The sequence below is a fragment of the Melanotaenia boesemani genome, chromosome 6, assembly GCF_017639745.1.
Source record: "Melanotaenia boesemani isolate fMelBoe1 chromosome 6, fMelBoe1.pri, whole genome shotgun sequence".
Classification (NCBI taxonomy): Eukaryota; Metazoa; Chordata; class Actinopteri; order Atheriniformes; family Melanotaeniidae; genus Melanotaenia; species Melanotaenia boesemani.
In genome coordinates, this window is record NC_055687.1 from 20,505,338 (window position 1) to 20,525,620 (window position 20,283).

Sequence of the window (20,283 nt, forward strand, 5' to 3'; positions counted from 1 at the left end):
CATCTCTGAGCCAGTTATAACAGTATCAGCTTCATATGTGGCAATATTTTTGTTTTCTTATTGTTTGTGCTAATAATCTCCTTCTCTCTGATTTCTTCGCTCATCTTTCTCTTGCAGAAAATTGAACCATTTGCCAGCAGTTGCAGTGCAGCCATCGCCTCCCTTCAGGACTCTATCAACACACTGAGAAACATTGGTACTCTCAAGACTTCTAAGGTCAGAAAAAAATCTGCACACACACAGTCCAGCCTTTGTATAAACATGTCTAGACTAGCACATAATAGCTACTGGCTACTGTCCCCCTAACCCCATACACCACCCCGCTTGAGTAAACAGTTGAGGAGGTGTGTTGCTGTCAGCTTCAAAGATTCTGAGACTAAATCAACCTTGATAATATTTTAAAGGACACTATATTTTATTTACATTTTGTTCATTTAGCAGGTTATTTGGGCCAAAACAACTTACAAGGGAGGCACTACATTCAAGCCTCAGTGCAATAAGACACCCTGGTCTGGTCAATGCTAATATTTGCTAGTTCATTCCACAAATGAAAGCAATCTGGACTGAGACTTCCTTATATGTAAGAAATCCAGTGCAAGAGTATAAGCTTGTATGTCTGAGTTAACTGGGTACAGATCGCACCAGTATGTAGGTATTAGAGACTTGAATTTAGTTCCGAAATCTATGGGGAGAATTGGCTAGGATGACCAATAGGATTCAAGGATTCAAGGATTCAAGGATTCAAGGAACTTTATTGTCATACCAGCTCACATTTACATGTTTATGGTACGAAATTAGAACTGAGGTCCCGGTTTGAGCCATAAGAAGGAGGGCAATAAGTGAAATAAAATAAGACATGAAGAGAAAAAAAAAAATAGAAATATAGGCTAAATATAAATAGAATATAAGCTAAATACAATAGAATATAAACAGCACAATTTTAAATAAAATAAAAATAAAAATAACAGTAAACACTAAAGAGCCCAGTTTGCATGTGCAGCCTAGATAAATATGTGCAAGTATGTATGTGCATGAGGTAGTGGTAGTCCAAAGTATAACATTTCTGATATTAATATTAGTGATATTGCACTTATATGGACAGCAGGTAAACATGTAAACATGTGGACAGGAACTCCCCTGGGGGGGGTAAAGTGTTTGCAGTGCAGGTCTGTTTGTCGGAGTGGGGGGGTGGATTCAGTTTAGGATGGGGATGGGGGCAGGGCAGCAGGGTTTGGGCTGGTGTTCAGAGGTGGGGAAGGGTGGGGTAGGGTGGGGAGGAGTCTACAAGGCATGGCAAGAGTTCAGCAGTCTGACAGCTTCGGGGAAGAAGCTGTTCCTGAACCTGGTGGTCTTGCTCCTTATGCATCTCAGCCGCCTGCCTGAGGGGAGGGGTTGGAAAAGACCATGTGCTGGATGGGTGGAGTCCTTCATGATGCGGAGGGCCCTCCCCCTGCATCGTGCTGTGTAGAGGTCTGAGGTGGTGGGAAGGCTGCTCCCCATAATCCTCTGTGCAGCCTTTACCACCCTCTGCAGAGCCCTCCTCTCAGCGGCGGTGCAGTTGCCGTGCCACACAGTGATGCAGGTGCAGAGGACGCTCTCCACCGCGCAGCGGTAGAAGCTCCTCAGGACAGCGCTCCCTAGTCCGGCTCGCCGCAGCTTCCTAAGGAAGTAGAGGCGCTGGTGTGCTTTCCTGACCAGCTGGGAAGTGTTGGTGTTCCAGGTGAGGTCCTCGGTTATGTGCACACCCAGGTACCTGTAGCTGGAGACCACCTCCACAGCTACTCCTCCGATGTGCAGGGGAGGAGTAGGGCGCTTATCCTTCCTGAAGTCCACCACCATCTCCTTGGTCTTCTTCACATTGATGCAGAGGTTGTTTTCTCTGCACCACTGCACCAGGTGTTCCACCTCCTCTCTGTATTCCGACTCATCGTTGTTGTTGATGCGTCCCACAACCGCTGTATCATCTGCAAACTTCACTATATGACAGCTGGGATGTCTCGCCGAGCAGTCATATGTCAGCAGAGTGAACAGGAGGGGGCTCAGCACACAGCCCTGAGGAGAGCCGGTGCTGAGGGTGATGGAGGAGGAGGTGGAGTTATGGATCCTGACAGTCTGAGGTCTGTTGGTCAGAAAGTCCAGGACCCAGTTCCCCAAGTCCAGGACCCAGTTCCCCAATTAGTTCCCCAGTTAGATCAATCTAAAGAGGTATTAGTTGTAAATGGTGATCCTTCATCCTTCATCCATGTAGGTACATTTGAGAGAAAAGATGAAGTCCATGCTGACACCATGGGGGTCATCTTGGGGGAATGAGAGTTCAGCAGACGATACCCAACTGTATGTGTTGTATTATGCATCAGTGTGTTTTATTGCCTTTGATGGATGGAAAAGTTCTGCAAAGTTCAACAGCATAATGCATAATGCCTGGATGGTTGCTAGTTTGGCAAACCTCAAATTCATAATGAGTAAAATGTGATTTTTAACATTAAAGCCTGTAAATATGTAATCCTTACATAAAATAAGGACCTGTACATGAACATAATATGGAATTTTATTATGATGTTGATTAAACTGCAGCTGTTATAATGCAGTCATTAATTTGTCACTGCTTGCGTCTTAATCAAGGAGGTGTCTGAGGTGTTAGAAAAGCAGAAGCATCTCATGAAGTGTGTACTGGATGACACCCGTCTAAACAGACTGCGTCTCGAAGGAGGAACTGTACTCGCCCGCATCAGGAAGGAAGAGGCCTGTGAGAATGAAAACTACAGGTACAGCTAGAGGACAGGATGGCCTTGTGATGACCAAAGGGCAACTCCTTATATCCTGTTTAATTATTCTGATTTTTTTTTTCTTCAGGGACACCGTCGACATGTTGAATGCACTGTACAACCAAGTAGATGAAGAAGTTCATAAACTTGTAATCTTATCTAATAAGTCACAGAAAGAGTTAGAGGGCCTGCTGGAGGTGCACAAGTTTGAGGAGCAAACCCAACAAGTGAGCTCAAGTTTACATGAATCTTAACATTGTTGCCTCTCCAGCAAATCTTCAGTAGTTTATTTTTTTTTATCTCTTGTGATAAAATGCTCATTTGATGAACAATCATTTTATTTTCCAGATTAAACACTGGTTTAGTGTAGAAGGAGAGAAACAGCTCACATCTCCGGAATATATCAATCTGTCTGTGGCCAAAATAAAGGAAATGAGAGAGAGTTTGGACCAGTTTCTTGAGGAGTCTGTGGTAAAAAAAAAAAGTGCTTCAAAATATTTTCATATTTACTTAATTTACAACATGCAACTTTATAAAGATAGTTGAATTGATTTGTTTTCCTGATAGCATCAGCAGAGGATTGGCCTTCAACTTGTTAAAGAGTCCCCAGAGTGCCTCCCTGGTTCGGTTCTACTAGATTTTAAGCAACATCTGGGTTCCGTCTTAAGCAGAGTAGAGCAGAGGAAGGCTAAACTAGACATCTTATCAAACCTGTATGAGTTCTATGACTCCGTAAGTATGATATTTCCTAGTTTATACCAACTTTGTCTGATCCTCAACATGGATATGTGTTATATGATATAATGAAATAAAACCACTCTCTCCCATCCTTAGGCAAACCAGTGGATGGACCACTGTCAGGATTATTTCCATCAGTTGAGTCTAGACAGCTCAGATGTGAGATTTCCCCCCTCTGTGGTGCAGATCCTGCAGGATTATTGCACTGAGGCATCTAAGTTCTCCATGGAAAACTTCAGCACGCTCAATAACATGGTGCTCTCACTTGAGAACCCTCATCAGCTGCAACAGTGGAACTCCGTGTGGCATAAATGTCAGCAGACCAAACAGCAGCTGGAGGAGACTCTAGCCCAAGCCTTGACGTCAGCTTCGAACTCAACAGATGCTGATACGGAGGATTCTATGAAGACTTTAGAGAGTCCAGCTGTCACTCCAGAGCACCACAGAGCTAATGAATGTGTTCGTTTACCTGTGGCGATTGCATCATTGACTTTTGAGAACAGTAAGGATCACTCTGTGGGGCCTTTCTCAGAGAGTCCCTCATCTTCATCGCACTTCACGTTCCCTCCTGACATTGACAGTAAAACCGACTTGGGGCGGAGCTTATCTACCATCGATGACACGGACAGTGACTGCACCATCGACTCAACCATCTCCTGCCACTCTGAGCCCGTCTACTCCAAGGCCACTAGGCTCCGCAAGCAGCCAATGAAGAAAATTATGAAGAAGACAATGAGCTTTGAACTATCCCCAAGAGATGTTTGTCACTCAGATGTCAGCCACATTCATGGATACACAGGTGTGTACATTAAAGGTTTGGAGGTGGCCAATAATGTGTCTGTGGAGAAGAAGCTGCAGAGGCCTGATGTGATGAGTCCTGCAGTCGGGCGCAGCCGCAGTATGTCAACGCCATGCAGGATCCATAACGGACACACTGATGCAGAGAGCAAGAAACAGAGCACGTGAGGAAGAAAACTTTTTTTTTCTTCATTATTTTGTGAATGAACTTATTCTTATACCCTGTTAAATTGTTTTCGTTCACCAGTAAAGTGCAGCACATCATGGATGAAATGATTTCCACAGAGAGGGAGTATGTCCGTTCTCTCAGCTACATCATTGAGCATTATTTCCCTGAAATGGAGCGCCTCGACTTGCCTCAGGACCTGCGTGGGAAGCGCAGCATTATTTTTGGGAATGTGGAGAAACTGTGGGACTTCCATAGCCAGTACTTCTTGAAAGAGCTGGAGGCGTGTGCCCACTTCCCGCTGTCCATCAGCAGCTGCTTTCTGAGACATGTGAGTCCACACAATCACATCTTAAACTGAAACATTGTCAGTTTAAAAAACAGTACTCACATGAAGAAGATATGACTGGAGTCAGAGCTCTGGAAAATTTTCCATTGGAGTAAAAAATGTGGAAATCTAAAATTGTAGAATAATTAAGTATAAAAAGAAAGAAAGAACGAACAAGAACGAAAGAGAGAACAAGAAAGAAAGAGAAAGAAAGAAAAGAAAAATGAAAGAAAGTTTAAGACAAAAAATTCATATGAGTAATAGAAGAGTATTTTTTTTATATTTATGTAAAAAGATATACACAACATTATGTATGTAAATGGTTGTGGGAAGTAAAATGTGATTTTCTATTTGATTATTTTGACATTCATTTACATTTTTTCTTTTGTCAGATAATCTTTATTTCATTTTTTATTTTTGAACATTTTCTTTATATATTCATTTTTATTTGTATTTCTTTACTTATTTATTTTACTATTCTGTCTTTATTAACATATCTATTAGTACATTTCTGTTTCTATGTTCTCGTCGTTTTTAATTCACTTTCTTTATTTCCCTTTTATTCATAATTTAATCTTAAATTCTCGTTATAGGTTAACATTTGTGTACTTACAGTATATATTTATTAATGTATTTTTTATACTTCTATGTTTCTACTTATTAATTTTTCTTAATTTGTGTCTTTGTAAATTAGTATTTACCTATGGGCTTGTTTATTCTTATTTCTATTTCCTTATTCTTTTTTAATGTCAAGCTATTTTCCAGAATTTATTTACATAGTCTTTGACTGTTTATTTTAATACTTTCACCTTTTTTATTATTATTTTTTTTAAAGATTTATTTATTTTTTTATTTTTTTACTTACTCATATGAATTCAAAACTATCAACATTGTGTTATATTAATTTATAGTTACTGCCTTTTTAAAAAGAGTAATTTTTGTTGTTGAATAACATGGTTTCACTGTCCTGCACTGTCATGAGTGTATGCATCACCTCTTACCATCATAATGAGTATCTGGGGCCTCAACCAAACATGTATGGCCTTTGAGAGCTGAGTCATCCACCGTGTTTGGCACACCAAAGTGAAATATCAGCATACTTCATGCTGTATTCTGTGTTGTAACTTGTTAATGTTGTATGCAGGAGGATCAGTTTGGAATGTATGCTCTGTACAGCAAGAATAAGCCGCAGTCTGATGCCCTGCTCAGCAGCCATGGGAACGAATTCTTTAAGGTGTGTCTGGGATTTCTGCTCTGGTCACATTCCTCACACAGTGTTTGATCCCAGGGTCAAGACACTGGATGCTAAATTTTATGATCATAAGGAAAGAGAAAGAATAGCATCCAACAATCCGGTTTACTGTTTCTTTCTCCAGAATAAGCAAATGGAGCTCGGAGACAAGATGGATTTGGCATCATACTTGCTGAAGCCCATTCAGAGGATGAGTAAATATGCACTGCTGCTCAAAGACCTGATAAAGGAGTGCAGCCAGTCCCAAGAGCAGGAGCTGAGTGACCTCCGCACCGCAGAGGAGATGGTCAAGTTTCAGCTTCGCCATGGAAATGACCTGTTGGCCATGGATGCCATTCGGGGCTGTGATGTAATTAGCAACACACATACACATAGCCATGAAGCATGAGCACTGCCTACTGTCATTAAAAGACTATCAGGCAGCAAAGAAGTCATGAAGGGTATATTTGAAATGGAAGTCATCTTTCTGTGTTTACAATAGAGTGAGGTCAGAATCCCACAAGGAATTGCATTGTTCTCTCTGACGCATGTGAATGGCCATGTTTCCTCTCCAGGTGAACCTGAAAGAGCAGGGTCAACTCCGCTGCCAGGATGAGTTCATAGTGTGGTGTGGACGCAGGAAATACCTGCGCCACGTCTTTTTGTTTGAAGACCTCATTCTCTTCAGCAAGACAAAGAAGATAGAGGGAGGATATGACATTTACATCTACAAACAGTCTTTTAAAGTAAGAATTCATTGGTTTCCTTTTTTAATGTTACTGTTTACATAATGGAGTATAACCTGCATTTTTGTCCATATAGACAGCAGAAATAGGTATGACAGAAAATGTGGGTGACAGTGGCCTTCGTTTTGAGATCTGGTTTCGTCGGAGGAAGTCACAGGACACATTTATACTCCAAGCCAGCTCTGCAGAGGTCAAGGCAGTGTGGACGGCTATTATTGGCAAGATCCTTTGGAGGCAGGCCCTCAGAAACAGAGGTGTGTTTCTGTTCAGATTTTACATTTCATATGAAAACTTCATGGATTCCTTTTTTTATTTTAAGGAAACATTCAGACCTCTTTCACACTGTGTCTACTGATAATGTGGAATCCTTGTACAATCATCATGGGCTTTAGAAGTTAATATTTCCTGTTTAGCACGGTTCCACTGTCTTGAATTCCTTAAGCTTCAAGATGATCAAGAGTTTTCTTACATATATTGACATTTAAACAACATTAATGTTACATATCCCTCATTTTTTTGTTTATGAACTATTTATTGTTGGATTATCTCCTTTCTTTCATAAATGATGCTCCAGTATTTCCTGTGCTAAATTAGATAAAAAAGCAAGTCCTAAAGCTCCTATTTGGAAAATTTAAACAGCCCTAACTCCTACCCTAACGGCAGATGGCCACGCTTCCTGAGTTTGGTTCTGCTAGAGGTTTTTTAAATCAAAGGGAAGATTCAATGCAATCTGACGGTTCCCTTAACTAGACCATTTGTTTTATGAGCTGGCTGGTTAGTATGAATTGAACTACAATGGACTGTATAATCAACTTGATTTAATTGGATTATAATTGGATTCCAGTGTCCCTTTAAAAGCGCATTGGGATGACTTTGTCATGAACTGGTGCTATAAAAACATAAGAAAATAAAAAATTAATAATAATAAAAAAATGTAACATAACATCACAGTCGACCATGACACTGACAGGGTACACCTATCATCTGATATCTACTGTCATTTAATTTGGAAGGACTGATTCTAACCTTATAATGTTTATGATGACATAACTTTCAGGGGTTGTTTCTTTTTTTCCACATGATTAATTGGGTTTGTTTTACTTATTTAAACAATAAAAACATGTTTAAAAAAATGTCCAGTGTATGTGTCAGAGTATATCACAGGGAGTTGAAAAAGTCATAAAAAGTTTCTTTTACAAGGTTTTTTCATTTATTACTTTTATTGTTGTGCTTCTAGAGCTACGTATGCAGGAGATGGTGTCCATGGGGATTGGAAGTAAACCCTTCATGGACATCAAGCCAAGTGATGCGGCCATTAGTGACAGAGCCATTGACTATATAATGAAAGGATCAGGTGAGAGCTTAATTTGTTCCGATTGCTCTTATTTTCTGTAAGTCTTCAAATATTAGTTATAGACCTCCTGATCATTAAGTTACATAAAAACATACTTTCTTAAAACACAAAAAAATGTGCTCTTGTTTACAGATGTCTTCCAGAAATACATAAATAGCTCTGTTAATTAACACAGATGTAATTCAAGTGTTTAAAGTTATTTGCTATCTAAAATTGTCTATGCCTTTTCATGTCAGCCAAAGGATTAACCATGAATCCATTTATTTATTTAGCCATCCGTACATTTCTCTCAACCAACAGAGCCTCGGACCAGGGCCTCCATTGCAGTCCCCTCATTTGAACACTGTGCTGCATTCAAGAGGCCCCACTCCACCATCTCCAACAGCAGCACCTCCTCCTCCAGCAGCCAGTCATCCTCCTCCCTGCTGGGATCACTCAATCTCCACCTGTACTCCTCACCTTCTCACTCACACACACACCCATACTCAATCGGCAGCATTACCTCCTTTGTCCAGTGGCCTTACGACTGCATAGAGGAAGATGAGCTAGAACAGGACACTGGAAGCAGCCAGCCCTCCATGAGTAAGTGGAAAATACTTAAATTGGTTGCTTATTTTTATTTTGGTTTCGGTTAAGAATTAGGGCTATGGGTCATTTTAGTTATTTAACATAAAAGAAATAAATTAAATGTGCCATCTGAAGCCTTTAATATTTTTCAGATTAATAACTACTATCTGCTGCATTGTCTTTTTTTAGTGCTACCACTAGGAGCTGCCAGAAGCCCATAACAGCTGCAGTGTGTAATGTGTTTCACTTTATTTTAGAATATCTTATTTGTTTGTTGTATGACAGTCACTGAGAGCTCGGAGACCTCCTCCCAGTGTAACTCCAGTGAAAGTGTAACAGGACTGGGTACCATAACCATACAAGGGCAGCCCAGCGTTGTCATGGAATCATACAACAACAACAACAAGTCCTCCTCGTTCCTCTGCTCCTCCACTCCTCCCTCCTCCATCACCTCCTCCCCTATATTCCAGAAAGATGAAGGCCTTCATCCCCAGGGCACCAAGTTCATCACAGCGGTAAGTGCTTGATGATTTTCAGCAGATATTATTTATATGAGATAAGCTCTTTATATGAGTGTTTTTCTAGAAATGTTGCCTAAAATGTGCCTGCGGTGACAGCTTTATGCTGTGGTTGGAGTATATAAACACAAATATTTTTTATGAATTTTATTTTCAACTTCTGCTTTATGATTGCCATTGAATCAATTATTAGTCAGTTGTTTATAAAATTATAGTTTATAAACAACTAAACTTTTAAATTCTTATTTCTGTTTCACCCTTTTTTCTTATGTTTTTAATTATTAGATTTAATTGTTGCCTGATTTTTAAATGAAATTATGTTTTTTTTTCTTAACTTCACCTCTTCTTTGCTCCTGTGGTTTCTTTCTCCTCTAATTTTTAGTAAAAATATTGAAATTTATCTTGCTGTATGCTATAGTGTATTAGTGCATCCAGGTGTTTTCCATTACTTATTTTTTTCAATAAGGGGAAGCTAAGTTAATGCAAGTTCTTTATTTTTAAATGGTTACAGCACACTCATTAATGTTTCATCCCTGAGTTGAATCAGTACCTTTCTAAAACAAAATACATTAAAAACTACATCACCTACCTAGAAGTTGGCATCAGAGTGATCTGTATATTCTCGCTAACAGCCTTGTCATATTCCTCATGCTTTTTTGTTTCTTTTGACTAACTGACATCTGAGTGTTATGGGCTCCATATTTATCGTAAGATGATTGTTATGCAGAAATGTCAAGCAAAAAAAATGAGGTCAAAGTTCAGATGATATATTCTGGAGTTCTCTCTGAATGTAGTTTTTACATTTGCTTCCACCAACAGTGACAGTGCAAAGAGTTTGAGTATTAAGAAAGAGAAAGAGAAAATGTCTTGAATTAATTTGTTAATTTCAATCAGATTATGACCTGAGCTTGATGATCAGTTTAACAAGTCCGGTCTGTATGAATAACTTAAAAATTATTTTCTGTGAACATGAAACTGAGGCTTCTTGTGTAAAGATGGTCTAAGAGTTAAATTACTGAATTTGGGTTAATGAAATGTAAATTCCTGTAACATGTAAGAATCTAAACATGAACTAGATTTTTACTCTTTTACTACTCTTTAACCTATATTAAACAGTAAGTAAGGGATTATTGTTTCATTGATTGGGTCCGTTTTTAAGTTGGATTTTAACTGCTGAATCGAATGTAAGTGGTAGAGAATCAACACCACTTTATATTTTCTCATTATCTTTTTGCCTTTTTGTTTTTACCAGAGCTCAGCCGCTCATTTAGCAATAGGCCTCTCCACAGCAGTCTGACTCCAGTGGGTTTTTAGCTCAGTAAGTAACCACGGTTATAGCAGTGGGCATCTTTGTTGTTCTAACAACATTAACAGCTATTAAAAAAAAAAAAAGAAAGAAAGAAAACTGCCCAAAGCCTGATTACTAATCTGTGTGAAAATGATTGTTTTGTGCCTGTGTTGCTTGGTGCATGATGACGTGATCCTAAAGGGTTTAGTCGGTTCTTCTTTTGACAAGTAGTTTGTCTTATAAACTTTTGGCTATGTTTCGTGTTTTCCTCTTGGTTTCCACTTCTTTTCGTTTTCCACTGTTTGACATGAGGGTGAAGTGCAGGCTGTAAATCACCACATGTCGTGCATGTTTGAACACATGCATGCTGTGTTATGACCTTTGCTTTAGGGCTTTTGCATTAGTAGTGAATGTAATTGGCATGTTATTTGCCTGAATTGTGTTAAATAGTTGATCTAGTCAATGTTACTTTTTATTGCTTTTGATGACAAAAAAACATTACATTTTAAGATTAAACAAAATATACCAATGCATGAATCGGTATTAAATTGCTGAGAACAGTAGAAAATGGAATTAACTGTTAGCTCTGTGAATACAGTGAAGCATTTGGAGGATAATTGGAGTAAATAAGGTTGTTCTGTCATTCATAATGCCCATAAATCACTTGGTTGTTATTATTTGTTTCACACATGACTGCATAAAATTTATACTTTTTAGTCAAGAAGAAACAGTGTAAAGACTAATCTTTCTGGAAAAGTTTCAAAATTGTGTAACATTGCTTTTTCATCTTGCAAACATTTAACATATAACTTAAACATTTAACTCCTTGTTATGAACATTCAGTTTGATGTTACAAAGATGTTATGTACTTAAAATAAAAAGGTAAGCACATATTTTAGCCATGGAGGAGGGGGGAGAACTGACAAAGTGTATTTCCTTGTGAGTTCTGCATTCTAAGTCAAGTAGAGCTATTTCTGTTGTTCCGTTGTCATATGTGGAAGTGTTTAATTTTGAGTATCTTATCGTGTTTTGTCTGATTTTAATTGCAGCTGTGATGTCCTCAAAGCAGAACAAATAGCAGATGGAAAATAAGAGTCGAGCGTTGGAGCACAAAGACTTTAATGGGTGAAACTCAACCATCAAAGATTTCACGATGATAATGTAAATTGACAACTGACATGAACTGACATGATATAAACTGTCGCAGCGGTACGTCAGAGGACTGTACATTTGTTTTAATGAGCTAGTCATGTGTTTAATTTGTAGATTTGTTTTACAAGATGCAAAAAATAGCAAACCGAACCAGACTATTGTATTTGTACTGTTGTATTTCTTTTGTCACCAGTCTTGAGTTATGACAGATTTGTACAGTTGAATAAAATATTTTAAACATATTGTTGTGTTCACTTTATTTATACCAACTAATGATTGACCAAATAACTTTAACAAGCATTTTTGTACCATAAGAGAAACGTTCAAAGCGTAAATTAAGCTTTAAAAAAAGTTGCAGATATTTCCACTGATAACAGTGTAAAACCACACACACAAGCCTTTGCGCTAAATACTAAACGCTAGATACTTCTGCAAAGTGTGACACACCACTAACCTTACATGAAGGTGTACAGGGGGGAGGAGGAGTGGTTTTGCAGAGGCGCTGTCACATGCTAACCACAGTTCTTGTGTTCACAATCCAAGTCAAACATCAGACTCATACCACAACCAGCAACAATATAGGCAACAAAACACAATGCCACTCTTAATGTACAGAAGGCCTAGATTCTTTTCATTGAAGTACTTCTGTTCAGCATATAGCTCTAGTCTTTTATGTAGAAAAAGCTCCTGATCCTCTATACACCATTCATTTTAAGCTTCAGCTTGCTGCAGTTTGATCATGGTAATTTTGAACGTTTCTCTTTAGTGAACCAGAAGCAGAGGACTACAGAGAGGAAAATCTCCAGCCCCAACACACACAGCTCCAGCAATTCCATCTGTTGGAAACAAAAATATCATTAAATTCACATTATTTACCCACAGCAAATATATATGTATGTAAAAGCTAAACAAGTCCTTTCTTTGAATAAGTTGCATTAAACTTTATATTAATCTCTCTTACCTTTATGTACTCGTTAGGTCCCGAAGCCGAAGCCCAACCCCGAGCCAGGTCCACGCTTATCAGACAAGCTGCAACAACAGCTAAAATAATGCAGCCGCAGTTAATTCCAAGAGACACCTGTGACAAAAATCATAGCGTTGTTTTTCTGATAGTAACCACCATTGATAACTTAGGAATTTTTCCAGGGTGTCCGTTGAGTTTTACTCACAGTTAATAATGCCGGAAATTTGAACAACAGATTGGAAACAAGTCCAGCAATTATGTACTGTAGGGGATGAGAATTCACCGTAAATTACCTTTTACTTAGTGCAGATTTTTTTATTATTTATTTCTTATTTTAATGGAGACTTACAAGCACTCCAGTCAGTTGTGAGACTCTGAACAGATTTAAGAGGGAGCCTTGGATGGGTTGGGTAACAGCAAAAACGATCCCCACTCCAACACTGAGGAGGCCACTCATTACCTGCAGAGACTGACAGAGGGCCGGAAACATCAAATAATTAAACCAAGCTATTTTTAATCTTCCCAAAATCTAAACTCTGTTCATACTTCATACTCTGTTCATACAGAAAATAAAAAACATCATTCACAGCACCAACTATACAACAATCAAACAATTACAATATTACTTCTACTGAAAAAAGGACAACACCACCTAAAAATGTATTGAAGGACACAGTTATAATTATAACATTAGTGGGCTTTGGCGATATGTCCAACTATTTGTATATCTGGATATTTTCAGACAGAATGATACAGACATCACATACATACGGTCTTTGGTATTTACTATTATTGAGGTATCTTTTCTTGGTAAGTAGGTCTCTTTGTATTTACAAAATTTATAATTTAAAATACCAGTTTGATATGTGATATCTGCATGAGTGAAGCAGCAAGACAGAAATTACAAATGTATTTTTTCATGCAGATAGAAATAATAATGAAAGACATTTTACTCTTTTGTACAGTCGTTGTGAACATTTAAATATTAATATGTACAAATTTCTGTCTAAAAATTTGGACATAAACAGCTTAGAAATTGATTCAATAGTTATTCAAATCTTATTTTTCTAAGCTGGTCTTTTTAATGAGAGATTGCATTTCTGTGTGTTTAAAACAGGATCAGAGCAGAACCCAAGCAGCGCTTAGACCCTCTGCAATGAGGGAGTCACTTTGAGCTATTTTATTTCAAGCAAAAGAAAAAAATTACTAAGTAAGAGGATGCTAAATATCAACTCAAAGGTGTGTCTGTTGTTAAAAAATATTAGTAGAATACAATTTTTATTTATCTATTTAAGTCAGAGAGACTGAGGACAATAACAAGAAATCGTCACCCTGACAAAAAGTCGATAAACTTCCCAACCCAAAATAAAAGTGTGTTACTTATTTGTTACTTCTCTGGTTAAAAAAAAAATAATAATAAAAAATAGTATTTATATAATTGCTTTGTTTTATTTGTAATTTAGCTGCCTCTTAATTTCTTCTTAAAAACCTGGTATAGAAATGGGGCTCACAGCCATCTGTCAGTCAAATTCAACCAATCATGTCTCAGTCTTTCTTATTTTAGACATGCACCCTTATTATTCTATGTCTGGTTCACTTTCTTCTTGAGGAAAAAAAACTTTCCCATTTAGGATGATCAGGAAGAAGTATGGTGGTCAGGGTGGAACTGGACTCTGGACGACGTAGTGGAGAAGAGGACTCTGTCTAAACTACAGCTCATCTTGACAACCCAGTAGTGGCAAGCTGTCAACATAGAGGAGCTGCACAGACAAACTGAGGACATTGTTTGTCCCTCGAGCCATCAGGTTGCACAACATGAATGTGGGAAACTGGGGGATGCGAGAGTGAACTTAATAACAATCAGCTGATGACATTTTTTTTCTGCTGACTTTCAACACTCCATCTGTACAGCTTTAGTGTATTAAGTAGCTTATCAAGTAATCTCATTAACATCTGCTGTGATGAAACTTTTTAAACTAATATTTGTATATTTTGATTTTAAAATGATGGAAAAAAAATTGTTGCTTAGTATTATCGCCTCAAAAAGAGAAAGTTGTGTGGGTTCATTCTATAGACGTCCTTCTACAGTCCAAAAACATGCATGTTAGGGGGAGTCTTACTTCCTCTGTATGTGAATAAGTGTGGCATTGTCTGTGTCACTTTGATGGACTGGCAAAAAAATGTGTGTGTGTGTGTGTGTGTGTGTGTGTGTGTGTGTGTGTGTGTGTGTGTGTGTGTGTGTGTGTGTGTGTGTGTGTGTGTGTGTGTGTGTGTGTGTGTGTGTGAAAGAGAGAGAGAGAGACAGAGTTAATAAGCACTAAAAAAAAAACAACTAAACAAACATTCATATGTCTGTAAAGTATGAGCTAATAATTCATGGTTGCAACAAAAATTACAACTGAAATCCTAATATTTTAGGTTAAAAAGCAAACAAATAATATAAGTTTGTGATATCTTTGCACATTTTCTGTATTGATAACATTATGAGAAACTTTAGCCTTCACATTTACCAGTGGTACCACAAAACCACCAAGAAGAACTTCCTGTTGCTGCTGCCCAGAAGTACGCAGTGAGCGTTTATTTGAACATGTCTGCTTTTCATATCTGTCTCTGAAAACGTGCAGGAGCTATTGTATTTAGTCATTGTTCATTCCTTTTTTTAAAGCAAAATAACTTCCTTTTCTTTTATGTACAAAGTTTACTTGGAAAGTACAGTGAAACACTTATTAAAAAGCTCCTCCAGTCATTACAAGCAGGTCATCATATTACAGTATGTACAGTATTTCTAATCTAATAAAAAGAACCACAGACACTTACAGCCTTCTGACATTTTGGAAATCTGAAATTCTTCATATTGGCTTCAACTGTACCCTCAATGAAAAGGGACATATATGTAAGCTGAGTTACCATGAAGCTGATTGTGTTGTAATTAAAGTGCAGACAGTTATTTCTCATGCTCTCCATGAGCAGTGCATCCCATCAATCTGCAGATGTTTGTACTAAACTCAAGTCGTGATCTCAAGACTTAACTTTGCATGTATTTCCTATTTATTATTTATCAGCTGTTTAGTAAATCCTGAGCAGTTTTAACTCTCTTACCCCTAACACAGCTGGCTGTTTCTGCAGCAGGTTGTGCAGCGGCCTTTTTGCAGCAGGCATCATTTCTGAGGCCTGGTAACAGTGAATCAGAAGTGGAGGGGGAGGCGGCTCCCTCCGGCCAACTGCTGGGGGAAACTCATCATCTAGGATGTCCATCTCAATGTCGGCGCAGGCCATGGTGATTCTCTGATCTGAAGAGACAGTTTCTTGATTATTTAAAAATCTTTACAATTTTTAGATAAACAGTTCCTCTCCCCTGTAGGTCCAACATGTAATGATTATTGCACTAATATAATAATTTAATAAAACTGCATATGACAGTCCTGTTATAAAATTAAAGAATTATATTGTGGGGGGGGGGGGGGGGGGGGGTTGCTTTTTTTCCATTACCATGGCATTTCTATTAGTCTTGCCATATGGTTGATATATTGTATTATATTATATTATATTATATTATATTATTACTATTATAGCGTTACATTTTATACTATTAATTTTTATATATTATATTATCAATTAGCTTATTTTGTCTTATTTATTTATTATTATTATTATTAATAATAATAATAATGTTTAGATAACTTTACCGATCCTGTTTTATCATTTTTATTTGTTTGTTTTTGGGTTTGTACTGGGACCAGAGTAACAAATTTTGTTCCGCCTCATGTTTTTAACATGTGTCACGTGACAATAATGAATCCTGGAATTATTGATTATATAGCTTTTTAATGTTGATCCTGAGAAGTTTGTTTTCTCATTCAGAACAAATAGCAAATTTATGACAGATTAAATAAAAACCTTAAGATTCAAACTATAATTAAGTCATTATAGATTTTTGTGATGTTAATGGATTTTTATGTGCAGATATCCAATAACAGATGACGTTACAAAATGATAAATTATATAGCATATTTTAAAAACTACATAACACTGGATAATAGCGTATCCTTTTTTAACTTCAGATTAGTTAATAGCAAACATCATGATGCAAAACAAAGGAGCTCTAATCCACAAGTATTTTGTGGGATGTTTTTTACAGAAGCTTCAAATTGCCCATGCAGAGCAACACTGGTAAATTGTGTTTAAGAACGCTAAACCCAGTCTAGTTAAAAAAAAAAGATTTTAGATCAGGCTTCTTACCACGTTTGGCTTGAGCAGTATCTTTTACACACTCTGTATCTGCCTCCAACAAGAGTCTCGCTCTTTAGACACTTCCCTGCAAACACTGACGGATGAGGTCATCACACATTTTAACTTCCTCACTCAGAAAGATGTCTCTACAATTTCACCATTTTTAGTCCTCAGATGCTATTTCGATTGTTGTTTTGTAATATTTCTTAATTAATGATAATCACTTTTTGAGACCCCCCCTCATACACACACACACACGATAATAAGATAAAAATAATAATATAGATTTTAAAATTTGGCCAAAGTAGTTTGCATGCTTTTTGTGGGTGTGAGATAAGGGGCTTGGCATGAGGGTGGGGGTAGAGTCAGAGACAGAAGAAAACAAGCAAACCAGGCCATTTCCTTTTAGAAGTCATTTGACAAAAAGGTGAATTTCAGGTCTGAATTGAGCTAAATTAAATATAAAAAGGTATATTTGGTTTTACTGAAAACAACAAAAATTGATTGCCAGCTGTTACAAAATCTGTTTTAACACTTTTTTTTATCTTGTTCACAGGACAATGAGGAAGACATTTACATGTAACGAATCAATGATCATCACCATTCCCATTAGAAGTCTCAAGGATGTTCAGATGGGTCAGCTGATGCCAGAAAACTTCCACTGCGTGTTCAAAGATAACTTCAAGGTCTTTGTCACTAAGGGGAAGCCTAAACCAGTCGGTGTAAGTTTAACTCTGCTGTATTTGAAGCAGGTGTAATGAAAACATGCTTACAAACATTATACATTTGCACGTAAAACTGGCTTTATGTTCCGTATTGTGTTTCTGTCATATTTAGGCCGCCCAAGCCACTGCTGGCGTGTTTATTATCGCTCTTGGTCTGCTTTGTCGGGGCTTCCTCATCTTCAATCTTCTAAGTGTTCTGGTACATACAATTACTAATTTATAATCAGGAAATAAGGACATTTTTATGTTTGTGTAAAATAACTGACTATTATTTCTCTAGTTTGTGATCTCTGGTATGTTGTCCTATGCTGCAGGGACTCGTCCAAACATACACTTGGTAAGCCATCTCATTTATGATGATCTTGTTTGCACTGGAAAATCCATCAAAAGTCAGAAAAGTTGGTCTGCTTTTAAAGAAAACATCCAATTCTTCTATCATGACTTGACCTAAAAATGATAATATATTTTAAAAATTGTACGATACCATTTTGTTTCTCTCACTACAAGCTATAGTGACATACAGAATTCTTTAACAGCCTAAAAAGAAATAATCATATAAGTCAGACCAGGATGTGTTGCTCTCTATATTTCATGTTCTATAAATGGCCACAATGTGTTTTTAGAACAGAACTCTTCGTTTGATCGATTTTGTCCCATTAATGCAATAATCTGCTGTCTGCACTGATGGGAACATTGGATCTATGTACATTTAGTATAATGTTTTGTTTTGTTTTGTTTTTTTGCTTTTTTCTTTACTTTCTAGACAAAACTGTCATTCTCTATGAACATCATCAGCTTCTTTTGGTCACTTGCAGCACTTTGTGTCTTCATAATAATCATATTTCCAGGCCCAACCCCGGTACATTACAACACCTTCTTCTTTAACAAAATCAAAAGTTGCTTCTTCTATATAACAGTTGCTGTTGTACTTCAACATTATTTTCCCCATTTGTTTTATAGGAGATTAATGGAATCCTAGGACTGATAGTAAGTCTGCTTGTTGTTGAAAGTATGATTGCGCTGTTCTTGGTCTACTGGTTGAGTAAAGCCATTTGCAGAGAACATTTCAACACTTTGGTATGTTTGTAATTTTCTTCATGCACATTACCACTGCACATAAAGAAAACAGTAAGCTCAGGTTAATCATCCTTAAACAATAATAATCCTTTGTTTTTCTGCAGCCCACCATACTGCTGAAAGAGACTGAAGCAAACCAATGATCAACTCACATGAATGCGGTACAGCCTGATAATGTCATTTCTCCCCAATATTCAAGAAAAAACTGAGAAAATCCTCGTTGTTTCTTTGCAAGAATGCTTGGAAAAACTGCAAAAATGCATAAATGACTGGCATGTTACTTTCGTTTATATACAATTACCAGTTTATATATATATATTTAAATTCTAGTAGGCTGCACATGTTCTTGTTAAATTAGAGAAAATACAGTCAGCTAATCTCGACACGCAGTTCAAGTCTCTTGTTTTACATAATTTTTGAAAAGCTTTGAAAAGTTTTTACTCTGAGTGCAAATAATGCAAATAAGGACTGATGATCTAATGTTTTTCTCTATCTCTTTCTTTTTTATGTTGGCTGATAATTTGACTGTACATATCTAAATGAAAGAATACAGGATTTTTTTCTACCAGGACAGCTGTTAAATCAAACCTGTAAAATCTGTACATTTTTAGAACTCAACTATAACATCATTGAAACTTTCAATATTTCATGTGCTAATTTGTACAAAAGTTTATTTTGTTTTGGATTTGTTCAACAAACTTTAAAATGTTAGCTTTACTTATTGTCATCTTGTAATCTGCCTAACATATAAACGAGTGCCACTTTTTTTTGTAACTATAGATTTAGTGTCTTTTTTGGATTAAAATGAAATAAAGACATGTTTCAAAAATAGTTTTTAATGCTTTATCCTCCTTTTTTAAGCTTAAACAAAACTCCTTGTTGCACCCACAAAGAATATATAATTATTACATGCTGTTTTTTTTTTTTTTTTTTGTAGCCTAAATGCATTTCTTATATTGATATTAAATATACATTTTCTTATGGACATAATTTACAAAAGTTGCCAGTCTCAAACTGTAACTGAACAAACGTTCACAAAAAATATTTTGTATCCCACTTCATCAAAAAATTCAGATAGGTAATAAAATAAATAAATAAATAAATAGTAGTGGAAAAATACTGCAAGACTATTGAAAACACTCCATGGGTGCGCGAATCCGGTCCTCGAGATCTACTATACTGTAACATTCAGATGCATCCCTCCTTCAGCACAGCTCTATCTAATGAATGGCTCAACAGGCCTCTGCAGAGCTGAATGACGCGCGGATGAGAGATTTCAGTCGTGGCCACTAGAGGGAGACAAATACAATAAATCAAGTAAAGTAATTTTGTTATTCAGTGGAAACTATGGCGACTTCCCAGAAATATATTTATTTGACATTGAGAAGCTTTATTTTATATTCGGTTTTCCTAAGCAGATACTGGTGAGAAGTTATGTATTGCAAAATGCACTAAAAAATTATTATAATCTCTTTTAGATATTTCTATTCTATTAAACTTGTATGTAAATCTGCCTGCATTTACTTGTATTTAACTTATCTTATTACTTTTCATGTTTTATGTAAAACTTGTTATGGTTTAAACATGAAATATGAAAGGTAATTTTTGTGGTTTAAAGACACAATAACAATCCGCA

At 36.9% G+C, this 20,283-nt stretch overlaps 3 protein-coding genes across 7 annotated transcripts in view; 2 read left to right on the top strand and 1 right to left on the bottom strand.

Annotated features, from left to right (window-relative positions):
* Positions 1-11,891, top strand: part of zgc:158766 (uncharacterized protein LOC100009641 homolog) — a 25,252-nt gene extending 13,361 nt beyond the window's left edge. The window contains exons 9-24 of one of the 3 annotated variants that reach the window (XM_041988342.1): positions 118-216; positions 2,623-2,765; positions 2,854-2,992; positions 3,114-3,236; positions 3,333-3,497; positions 3,600-4,465; positions 4,549-4,798; positions 5,940-6,029; positions 6,172-6,396; positions 6,602-6,772; positions 6,849-7,026; positions 8,010-8,126; positions 8,427-8,708; positions 8,979-9,208; positions 10,464-10,529; positions 11,549-11,891. In XM_041988342.1, the coding sequence (XP_041844276.1) occupies positions 118-216; positions 2,623-2,765; positions 2,854-2,992; positions 3,114-3,236; positions 3,333-3,497; positions 3,600-4,465; positions 4,549-4,798; positions 5,940-6,029; positions 6,172-6,396; positions 6,602-6,772; positions 6,849-7,026; positions 8,010-8,126; positions 8,427-8,708; positions 8,979-9,208; positions 10,464-10,508 (3,123 nt within the window). In that variant the 3' untranslated portion in view covers positions 10,509-10,529; positions 11,549-11,891. Of the gene's footprint in view, positions 1-117; positions 217-2,622; positions 2,766-2,853; positions 2,993-3,113; positions 3,237-3,332; positions 3,498-3,599; positions 4,466-4,548; positions 4,799-5,939; positions 6,030-6,171; positions 6,397-6,601; positions 6,773-6,848; positions 7,027-8,009; positions 8,127-8,398; positions 8,709-8,978; positions 9,209-10,463; positions 10,530-11,548 lie in introns of those variants that run through there. The other 2 variants (XM_041988343.1, XM_041988344.1) reach the window with 2 other exon arrangements.
* On the bottom strand, positions 11,602-17,069 carry si:ch211-269k10.4 (uncharacterized protein LOC100150242 homolog). Its single transcript, XM_041988345.1, has 6 exons — positions 16,855-17,069; positions 15,715-15,905; positions 12,965-13,084; positions 12,821-12,877; positions 12,613-12,729; positions 11,602-12,487 (listed from the first exon to the last, which is right to left on the bottom strand). Exons 2-6 carry the CDS (start codon positions 15,889-15,891, stop codon positions 12,389-12,391), a joined length of 570 nt encoding a protein of 189 aa, XP_041844279.1. The 5' UTR covers positions 15,892-15,905; positions 16,855-17,069; the 3' UTR covers positions 11,602-12,388.
* A 17-nt stretch (positions 17,070-17,086) lies between these two features.
* Positions 17,087-19,455, top strand: LOC121641944 (membrane-spanning 4-domains subfamily A member 4D). 3 transcript variants are annotated; one of them, XM_041988346.1, is made up of 7 exons: positions 17,087-17,314; positions 17,402-17,567; positions 17,683-17,769; positions 17,851-17,907; positions 18,334-18,429; positions 18,531-18,647; positions 18,752-19,455. In XM_041988346.1, exons 2-7 carry the CDS (start codon positions 17,406-17,408, stop codon positions 18,788-18,790), a joined length of 558 nt encoding a protein of 185 aa, XP_041844280.1. In that variant the 5' UTR covers positions 17,087-17,314; positions 17,402-17,405; the 3' UTR covers positions 18,791-19,455. The 3 variants fall into 3 exon arrangements, with proteins under 3 accessions (XP_041844280.1, XP_041844282.1, XP_041844281.1); XM_041988348.1 differs by having other exon boundaries at positions 18,531-18,557; XM_041988347.1 differs by having other exon boundaries at positions 18,334-18,425; positions 18,530-18,647.
* The last annotated feature ends 828 nt before the right edge of the window (positions 19,456-20,283 follow it).

Coding starts and splice junctions, on each gene's coding strand:
- si:ch211-269k10.4 (XM_041988345.1), bottom strand. CDS start 15,891: ATGGCCTGCGCCGACATTGAGATGGACATCCTAGATGATGAGTTTCCC. Junction 13,085..15,714: donor AACAGCCAGCTGTGTTAGGG/GTAAGAGAGTTA, acceptor GCCCTCTGTCAG/TCTCTGCAGGTAATGAGTGG. Junction 12,730..12,820: donor AATTTCCGGCATTATTAACT/GTGAGTAAAACT, acceptor TTTTTGTCACAG/GTGTCTCTTGGAATTAACTG.
- LOC121641944 (XM_041988346.1), top strand. CDS start 17,406: ATGAGGAAGACATTTACATGTAACGAATCAATGATCATCACCATTCCC. Junction 17,770..17,850: donor TCAATCTTCTAAGTGTTCTG/GTACATACAATT, acceptor TTATTTCTCTAG/TTTGTGATCTCTGGTATGTT. Junction 18,430..18,530: donor TATTTCCAGGCCCAACCCCG/GTACATTACAAC, acceptor TTTGTTTTATAG/GAGATTAATGGAATCCTAGG.